The sequence below is a fragment of the Micropterus dolomieu genome, linkage group LG11, assembly GCF_021292245.1.
Source record: "Micropterus dolomieu isolate WLL.071019.BEF.003 ecotype Adirondacks linkage group LG11, ASM2129224v1, whole genome shotgun sequence".
Lineage (NCBI taxonomy): Eukaryota > Metazoa > Chordata > Actinopteri > Centrarchiformes > Centrarchidae > Micropterus > Micropterus dolomieu.
Window position 1 is genome coordinate 4,251,353 of NC_060160.1, and position 10,178 is coordinate 4,261,530.

The 10,178-nt window shown below is 39.4% G+C and overlaps 1 protein-coding gene and 2 non-coding genes across 5 annotated transcripts in view; 1 reads left to right on the top strand and 2 right to left on the bottom strand.

Moving 5' to 3' along the window:
- Positions 1 to 6,022, bottom strand: part of tnfaip2b (tumor necrosis factor, alpha-induced protein 2b) — a 19,592-nt gene extending 13,570 nt beyond the window's left edge. Inside the window, exon 1 of one of the 3 annotated variants that reach the window (XM_046063679.1) lies at positions 6,003 to 6,022. Coding sequence is in view for 1 of the 3 variants with exons in the window: in XM_046063677.1 (XP_045919633.1) it covers positions 4,396 to 4,447 (52 nt within the window). In the remaining 2 variants the exon portion in view is untranslated. Of the gene's footprint in view, positions 1 to 141; positions 188 to 4,395; positions 4,528 to 6,002 lie in introns of those variants that run through there. The other 2 variants (XM_046063677.1, XM_046063680.1) reach the window with 2 other exon arrangements.
- A 2,870-nt stretch (positions 6,023 to 8,892) lies between these two features.
- Positions 8,893 to 9,099, bottom strand: LOC123979666. The gene has a single exon (XR_006827278.1). It is a non-coding gene; the product is annotated as a small nucleolar RNA U3 (small nucleolar RNA).
- Positions 9,100 to 9,912: 813 nt separating this feature from the next.
- LOC123979668 lies at positions 9,913 to 10,119 on the top strand. The gene has a single exon (XR_006827280.1). It is a non-coding gene; the product is annotated as a small nucleolar RNA U3 (small nucleolar RNA).
- Positions 10,120 to 10,178: the final 59 nt, after the last annotated feature.

Consider the following 10,178-nt stretch of genomic DNA (forward strand, 5'->3'; position numbering starts at 1 on the left):
GTTGGGGAGAAAAGAGGACGAGGAGATGCCGGTTGTGTGGTTCCAGAGCAGGACTGAGCAGAATCTGGTTCAACACTGCGTGCGGACTGAGGATGGAGTGTGTGAGCTGCCGAGTGTTGTGTTGGAGTAGCAGTAACAGACCTGAGCGAAGGGCTACCCGACGGTGCAGGGTAGAGACGGCCAGGTCAGGTCCGGCGGCAGACCGGCGGCCCAGTGCAGGAGATGTAGCCGGTGGAGGAGATGCAACAGTGTCGGCAGGCACTGTCCGCCGAAAGAGATCCGTATCAGGGAGACTCGAAGCCGCAGGCGCATCCGCTGCATGGACCAGAGTGTCATCAGACAGGGCTGCATAGCGGTTGGAGAGGCCGATGTGCGGAGGAGAGGCAGCCCCATCCGAGCCTCTCTTGCAGCCACGGACTACCACTTCAGCCCAGGTTGACTGATGCTTTGGAGTCGAGCAGGATAAAAGCCTGGGAAGGCTAGAGGGGTCCCATAACACGGTGTCCTGGATGTTAGCGGTTGCGCTAAGAGAAACAATCTGTTTGGCTTGTACTGAAGCCACATCCATAAAGCCAGTCAGCAGGGAATCTTTCTCTTTGAGTTCCTCTGAAAGTCGTCGGATGTCTTCCATAAGGTCAGCAATCTTTTTGTTCGCTTTCTTAAGGAGTGTGCAGTCCTCATGGGGCAGAGTTATCTCGGCTAGCATAACGTTAGTCGCCGGAGCTTTGTTGTGATCAGTAGCGTTGATGGCGATTTTTACGGTCATCTAGCTTAAAATCCATGTTGGATGACTAAAATCCTTGACCCACGTAAAACTCAAGTTAAGTTAAAATAAAAAGGATATAAAAAATGTAACGTAAAATTGTGGAGTCCGGTTTAAGACGGAGCTTCCGACAGCTACAGACACCAACGCATGCACAGAGTGCAGATTACGTCAGCAATTACGTCAGCGATTAAGCACCTCGCTGGAAAGGGAACAATAAATCAATCGCCCCCTGCAGCCCGTCAGAAAGAATGCAGGTTTAAAGTACTTCCACATTGGCTTCACTTTTCAGACCCGGCGGTTGCTGCTTTGTAAAAACCTCTGGTGTCATTTAGTAGACCGCTGTTTCACATGCTTTGTCCTTCCAACTGTCAACTTTGGTTTCCTTTAACCATGACCACAAACGCCAACCAAGTAGGTTTTGTGCTTAAACTTAACCAAACCTAAACCATAGAGGTGCAGATCAGGAAACAAACATAATTTGGAAGACACTGACAAACAATCAAAAATGTAAGTAGTGGATGCATGTTTTCATGGGCTGGTGTGGCTACAGAGCCAGAGCTGAATTTTTGTCCCAGTCCGCCCTTGTCCAAAACCTTGTAGTATCGCAACAGGATGCTCAGAGGCTTGTCCTGAGGCCATCACGGTGTTACAGCGCCTGTGAACGTCTAGTCGAGTGGTTCTTTTTCACATCAATCCCTAAACTGACACAAATTTAGGCCGTGAATCCCATTTGGAAAGATTTTGTCCAAAGTAATTTCATAAGTCAAACATTCATTGTGTCACTTATGGATAGAATAAACGATTCCCCTTTTTACTGGGGACCCTTACTGGGGAAACTCCTGAAAGACCCCTAAGTGTCCCTGGACTGGTCAGATGACGTTGGTTTTCTCTTAAGGGACTCTCCGATTGCGTCTTTAGATCATTGTTCTGTCAGTCTTGGACAATCCCTGGCCATATAACATCATGCTGCTACCAGGTTTCACTTCTTTAACCGTCTTGATAGTCTTGAACTATAGTTTGTATTAACACTACAGATTATGAGGGCTGCGTGCCCTCTGTGCAGTCTGTCCTCTTCCCATTGTGAGGAGAAGGTACTGTGGCTCATTTCTGTTTGGTGACACCTCAACGTCCTCCTGGATCCATCCTGTTTACAATCTATTTATAATGTTGTCACCATAATTGTCCATACTGTAATTTCATTATGTTGGTTTATTCAGTACACACCTGTCTTGGCCAAGAGATCCCTCCTCTGTTGCTCCTCTTGAGATATCTTACTTTTTTCCCCTGTAAAAGGTTTTTTGGGGAGTTTTTCCTCATCTGAGGACAGATGGTGTCATTTGCTGTGCAGATTGTAAACCCCCCGGGAGGCAAATTTATTATGGCTGCAAGTATTACAGCAGATGGAAATATTTTTCATCCCTTGTATTTTATTTTGTGCACAATTTCTAACATATTTGGTGTCTTTGGATGTGTTTACATTTTGATATTTTGTTGATCTCAGGATCCAATTCTTTCCCGTCTATATTGGTCCGTAGCAGTATTAGTACTGATTCCAAATACTAGTATATAAGTACATTTAAGGTGTTTTTACATATATTTTAATTGGGACCTATTGTTTTTCTGCTTCGACTCTCAATGGTTGTCATTTTTGGAAACTTTCCTGATTAATTTATTTTTCTGTAAGCCAGTATCTTGGTTCAGCAGCAGTATTTTTGAACATCAATAAAAGCCTTTCAATTTTCTGGTTTCTGTTTTATTGTTCTTGTATTTTCATATTATTTAAAGCTAGATAATATACTGTATGTCGTCTCATAATGTCACAGTATGGATCTATTCAGTTAATATTTTGTACTTGTAATGCAATGTTAATATACACTCACCACTTTATTAGGTACACCTGTAGAATCTGTTGCATTCGTTACTACTTTTACAACGTTTACAGTGTATAATGTTCAGTTTAAGGTGACATTGTTGGAAATGAGTAAATTCATTATTATGTTTATTACTGATGTCATAGTTAACGGTTGTATTGTACTGGACATTAATTGGATCATTACAGGCATAATAAAAGTTTATAGAAGAACTGTTGTTTTGGCTTGCATTAAACTGCTGTAGTGAACAACAGTGTGGATTTGTGCCTGTTATATTAAATAAATTTGGTACTCCAAATTCCCCTCTTCTCTCCCAGAGAGTAGCAGGGGGGTTAATTATCAACCCTCAACAGACGGCTGAAGAGACCCCAACGGAAGGGGGGTGGAGAGGTCACTTTCCCTAAGTGCTATTCCTGAGCAGTTGATCGTAAAACTGGCCACCTTTGGCAACAGCTGAGATAAGTCTCTCGGTGCCTGACTGTTAAACTGACAAAAGGGACATTAACCAGCGATTAGCATTTGCCTGAACAGCCTATCAGAACTCCCCTTAAAAGGGTGCAGGAAACCCTTAACGGGCTTCAGACATGGAGAACTGTGGAGAATCCCCTAGCAAAAGCCAGGATCGGGCAGCTAGCGTGGGACCCATGCAACAGGCCAAAGCAGGCCGCCAACAAGCAGTAAGACCAAACAAAACATTATGTGGTCAGGGAGGTCCCATAGTGTTAATATTTTCTTTTAACTCCTAAACTCATAGCTTACTTTCATTAGTTCTCCTCTGCCGTATGAGTCAAATGCTTCCCACAATCGAACCTCCATTCTCATTGTTTAGTCATTGTTTATTTCCCTGATGTATTTAACCACCTTTTGATATCACCTTAGTTAGTTAATAAATTCACTGTAACCAAGGAATTATGTGTATTGCCTACTTCTGAGTCCCTGCCAAGAGAATTTACCCTTTAGATATCAGACTGACTGATTGATTTAAGATAATTGAGTGATTATTAACTAACTGATCACTGGTGAATACTTGTATAATTATTAAAAGATACCTAGAGGTCCGGAGACTCTAGGTTAATAACAACTCCGGTGGTGCCCCTTTTTGCGAAACGAGAGTTTTTTATGGATTGATATTGTCTGAATATTAAAATTCATAATTGGGTATTCTCATACATTTATTAAAATTCATAGCTAGTTTAGACATGCTACACTGCATTACACTACAGGTGTACTTAATAATGTGCCCACTGAGTGTAAAATAAATTCATAAAATTACTTTAAAATCAAATTACTATTATAACACCCATGCAAGTGACTTCTTAGAATATGTTAAATTTTACACTTAAATGTTTGAGTATCATATCACACATGAAGTTTCAGACACTTATCTAAAGTGTATTTTGTTTGGTGCAAGGATGTTTATTTAATGTGGCATCCTGTCTGTTAGCAAGACAGGGGACACTGAAATAAAACTAAAAGTTAGCAAACAAGAGCTAAAGTTATATTTCTCTTACTTGACATTATATTTTTGTATAGATTTCATACAAAATTATAATGATACAATCTTTTACACACACACACAATGTATGCCAACATTGAAACTGCATTTTTACTACGTATATCATTCTAATTGACTGTTTCTATGTGGTTCAGCCAAGTCTGCCATCATTTTTGTAGTGAATACTAACTTTTTACATTCATAAACCCTGCTGATAACTTTAATAACCTAGATGATACTGTGCTGTAAACACCTTTTCTTACCTTCTGATCTGCAGGATCTGCAGCCAACACAGCTGCGAAACATCAAACACATTGCTCTTGGAGGCAGCAAGACTCACATGTCCATAGACTTTACCTGTCTGTGCAGCAGGTTGACGAACCACTGAACTGAGGATAAGCTGCAGACAAATATTTCATTTCAGGATGTTGGTTAAGTCACGCTGTAAGAAAGTCAGCTGTGCTTTCCTTTTATACACCTATGCACTGCACCTACGTGCATTTCCTCTGAGAGCTTACATTTATGATGTGAGAGTGAATGCTTGGATGGTTTCAAAATGCCATATATGCAGTTTAAAAATGTCACAAGTCTATCACACTGCGGGAAAGGTGTCGCTTAGGAGACAACTCAGCTTCAGCTTTTTGTCACGGTTTCATTTCAAACCAGAGAACACTTTCTGATTATATCCATAAACCCAGGTGTAACTGCCTCCACACAACTTCCAACAACGCAAAGTGCAGGAAAAATATGCGGATAAATAATACTTTTACAATAAATGTTTACCTTTCCTAGCATCTTAAAAAGATATATATAGCTCACGACACAAACTGCCTTTAAATAATACAAATAAATGTTGGAAACTGTTTTCACTTCCTTAAAAAACAGAGAAGTCTAAAGCGAGATCAGATATAAATTTGTTTACTCTGCCCTGGCCTCTAGAACTTTTATTTTTTTGTTAAAGTCACACAACAGGGTACAACATGCCATTATAAACAGGCAGTGGTGTTTCCAGTACTGAACATACAGCACTGAATGTAACGCTCACATTATTTATGTTGATGAAATGCTGCACCTGAGCACAGAATTACCAAATTATGTATCTCATCTGCAATTTAAATTGAGAGTTCAACATCTTGTGGACAGGAATGAGAAGATACCACTTTTATGTTTTACTGTAAGTATGGTGCTGGTATCAGGATGTGGTTAGCAGAGCGTAGCTTAAAATCTGAAAGCAGAGGGAAACAGCTGTTTCAAAGTCTGAAAACAAACCTACCGACACATCTAAAACTCACAAATTACCCCCTTATATTGCATTGCACATAACCTCAACTCAGGCTCTACTATAACTAGCTTACAAGCCTTTTCTTCTATTTCAGTGGTTGATGCATTTCTAAGGTCATTAAAAACTATAAGTGCATGTTAAATTGAGATTATTTTCAAATACACTGATCCTAAGGTTTAACTTTGATCCCAACTTTCATGCTTAAGACATAAGTTTTGGTTTTAGGGTGTGGGTGTCAAAGAATAAAATCTTAACGACCCAGTCATTATTTTATTATATTTTCACATATGAGTCATAAATCCACAGACAGAACTAAAGAGTTTGATAGAATGAAAAATCTGCCAATTTTGTTGATTAATTAAAATATTGATGTCTTTACTTTCGTTTTTCTTTTACAAGGGGTTGCTGAAGTGCTTTAACAACAAGACTAAGAGTCTACAGTCTAAATGCTCACATTAGCATGCTACCTGTTACAGTAGGTGGTGTGGTGAGGCAGGTTGGAGGACCCAAATGCAGGACTCAAGGCAGAGGAGGCACGGTACAAAAGGCGATTTATTTAACAAACAAAAAGCAAGCACACTTACATACCGAGTGGCTGAATCTAGAAAAAGCCAAATGGGAAACGAAACAGAAACCCAACACAGGTAATCCAAAACACCAAGGGCAGGAAAAATGCAAGACCAAACACTGGATGAGACTGAAGCCATAACTGATAGGGGGTAACTTGAACAATGACCAGACAAGGGCTGAACAGAAAGACCAAACATATATACCAGGAATAACGAGCAGGGCGGGGGCAACACAGGTGACAGACATGAGGCTAATGAGGCAGGCAGAGAGAGAGCAGAGGGATACTGGAGGGAACAGACATGGCAGGTTACTGAACACATAACAGACTATATAACTGATACTGGACACAGGACAGAACCCAAAACACTAAGACATGAAGACATGAACTGAGACACAGAATGAGGTGCTAAGACACAGAATACAGAGCAGACTAAACTAAAATAATGCAGATGAGGAACAAGAAGTAAATACTAAAACATAACCAAGGCACAGGACTGGGAACAAAGACAAAGAACTAAAACACAGGACCAAGAGCTAAGTGAAAGGACGAGACATAAACTACTAAGGACAAGGAACAAGAGAAACAGGCAAATAGACATATGAAACAATGGCAAAAAAGTCAAACTCACAGGGAAAAAACTACAACTCATAACACTATCACGCTCACAATGATGATTATACTAGTTGTTTAAGTTATTTATGTCTCAACCAATGTAGTGGACTTATCAACCGACAGCCGGACATAGTCACCCATATTTAGCCACGCTGCTAGTGAGGCTAAATATGTAATTCAGGACATCTACAAACTCCACCTGCTAATTAAGATCATATGACAAGATCAAAAGCTTCAGAACAGCTTCTAAATGGACATGATGGTGAAGTCAAGAATTAATTTTGAACTTTAGCCGATTTGTGTTTCTCAACCAAACATAATTGAAAATGTAGGCAGTTTATTTCAGTGTATTAACTTTTACAGCTTTACAATACAAAATAAAGATTTACTTTTTGTCAGTGAGTGTAATCAGAAATTGCACAGATTTTGGATAAGATTTAAAAATGTGTCAGTTTTTCATACTTAGAAACAGTGTTTGTGTTGCTTTGATCACAGAAGAGGAAGTCAGTTGGGTTTGAACATTTTCTGTAAATCATAACATTTGCACAAAAAGGTTTTTTGACACTATTTCTTGCCAGAATGACACAAGAACCTTCTTGGTTGAGTCGACATGCAACCGCTGTGTTGGCCAACGCTGTGTTGACCCACAGTACCCTTTAGAAAGCCAAATGACAAGTGAAAGTGTCAGAACTATTTGTGCTCAAATTTGCATTAACACCGAAAGTGAAAGAAAGCCGATGCCATGTGGAACTGGAGCTGAAACCACAGTGACCCAAGGAAACATGTACATGTGCATAGAAAAGAGAGACTTTATATTTTTCTGTATACTGTGGAGATGATGCTGTGATTGGAGGAGTGTCTTTTCTTTTTACCTGAACATGCTTTTAAAAACAAGATTATACTTTCTGGGGAAATGTCTGTAGTTGTTGACTTTAGAAATTTAGAATCTTGATCCAGAGACTGTGTAATAATGGACAACATCAAAATGTGTGTGTGTGTGTGTCTTACAGTAATTACAGCGCAGCAATGATCACATGTTTGGCACAGCGAACAGATGAGTGGGCTCGATGAATAATAACAAAAAATCTAACATTGCACTCCCTCAATGATTTTGTCACTGACTGTCTTGTCTGGACCTGAACGCCTGAATTACTGAAACTCACAAAAATGAGGTATTGGTTTGTTAGGAAATGGAGAGTAACATTTAAAAGATATCAGGCAGTGTGGATTTTGGCAAGGTTATGAAATGTAGGTTCACATCAATGGGAAACCCTCATAGGATCACAACTTTTGTGCATTTTCTCCCCTGGTAGAGCTAAAAAGATGTGAATGTTACAAGACTTTGCAAGTTGAACTTTACTGAAATGATGGAAAACAGAAATCTGAAGAGTTTAACTGTTTAAATTGGAGCTCTTTGGCTTTATTTAGCATGAAACCCACTCAGAACACGTTCCCTCCATCAGAGTCTCTTTCAGAATTGATTTCTGAGTCTGATGTTGATGGACGCTACTGTCCCACAGTGCAATGCACAATGTTTATAAAGAAGCTACTCACAGCAGCAAAAAGTGTCCAAACAAATGCTGTGGTGTAAAAGCCTGCAGCGACTCAAACCAAAAAAGAAAATAAATATGCAGAAAGTCATAAATCATACTCTCTTTGCATGTTTTCACTTGATAGTTTTGAGTTATTTCCTTAAAACGTCATATGCAAAGTGGAACAATGGTGCACTGCCAACATACTAATATGCTAACATTAAAAAAAAGTAAGAAATTGCTTGTGTCCTGTAAAGCCTCAGATACAGACAATGTGTCTAACGGTCTACTGTTAGTTCCAGTTTCTGTTTGAGTGCTGATGCAAGTTTGACCCTGTCAGGACTTCTAATATTACTCTAATTCCCTTCAGCATGTTAAAACCTGCAAACAGATTTAGCATGTGAACATCACTTCAAATTTGACTGTGTTGGCGTCGAAGGCTGCTGCAGCCCAAGTGAATCTGTTAAAACACTCAACAACAAAATAGCATCTTTCTCTTCCATTTCTTGTGTAAAAAAAAAATAAAAATAAGACACATGAAAGTTGCTGGTCAGAGGCTGAAAATTTCATCATGTAACTGAACTCATTTGATATAGTTTAATTGTCATGGAGTCTTGGTCTCCTATAATTTTAAGACACCCTGACTGTGCAATTTGATGTGTTTCTGGTCAAATCAAGAAGATGTAAACATTTGAAAGTTAAATAGTTTTTTTGTTGGACGTAAGCTCATATATGAGATTACATCACATAACAGGATGAAGTGTCCACTCAGAACATGTTCCCTCCATCAGAGTCTCATTCAGAAACACTGAACAATCTTCAGCAGTGGAGAAGAACCAAAGTCTTCCCACCAGCTTCCTGCTCTGAAGGAAACATCTTAACTCTTCATCGTGGAGAGCGAGACCAAACTCTTTAGAAACACATTCCTCAAGCCAACAACTAAAGAAATGATCCCTGAAAGTATAGCCTTGGTTTGTTGAGGCTGTTTCTCAGGGTCTTGTGTCTGGAGACGAGCACTTTTACTGCTGGTGAACTCCTGACGGATGCTCCTCCTGCAATCACAGCATCATCACTGACAGATTAAGACCTCAGTCACAGCAGCATTTGTAAAGCACATGTAAAGTTATCATTTTGAAATGAAATCAGTTTTTTTGTGTTGAAACTTCTTGCTCAAACAGTAGACTCTTGTTGTATGCATACCAAATGAATGTAAGATAGTTAACAGAAACACTTACAAACTTGAACTTTCTTCTGAATTTTACTACAAATATAGACATTTTGTTTGGTATCTGTTGTTTTTATGAAGTCAGATTTGTTTATTTTTGGATGTCTTTTTCTCTGTGATTGACAGATATTGCAGCCATTTCCAGTCTCATTAATTACTGCTAAGTCATTTCAATTTATCCTTAAATGTACTGCACCAGCCTTTTAATGGTAAACAAACATGTTTAAAGAGCATTTTCTATTTTATTGGAAAAGACAGCGCACACCACACTGATCTGTCGCAGAATGGGAAGAAATCTACCCAGGAGCGTTTAAGTCAATCTCAGAATATCTTTGAAATTATTTGACTCTTTGTCTTTTAGAATGGACACAAATTGGGTAGAGAGAGACATTAGTAAGATGAACAATTAAAAATGTAAAACAGAAAGTAGAAAGTCAGCCACAACAGATCAGTCAGTGATGATGCTGTGATTGTAGGAGGAGCGTCTGTCAGGAGTTCACCAGCAGTAAAAGTGCTCGTCTCCAGACACAAGACCCTGAGAAACAGCCTCAACAAACCAAGGCTATACTTTCAGGGATCATTTCTTTAGTTGTTGACTTGAGGAATGTGTTTCTAAAGAGTTTGGTCTCGCTCTCCACGATGAAGAGTTAAGATGTTTCCTTCAGAGCAGGAAACTGGTGGGAAGACTTTGGTTCTTCTCCACTGCTGAAGATTGTTCAGTGTTTCGGAATGAGACTCTGATGGAGGGAACATGTTCTGAGTGGACGCTTCATCCCGTTATGTGATTTATTCTTACATATGAGCTTGATTTGACAAGAAACACA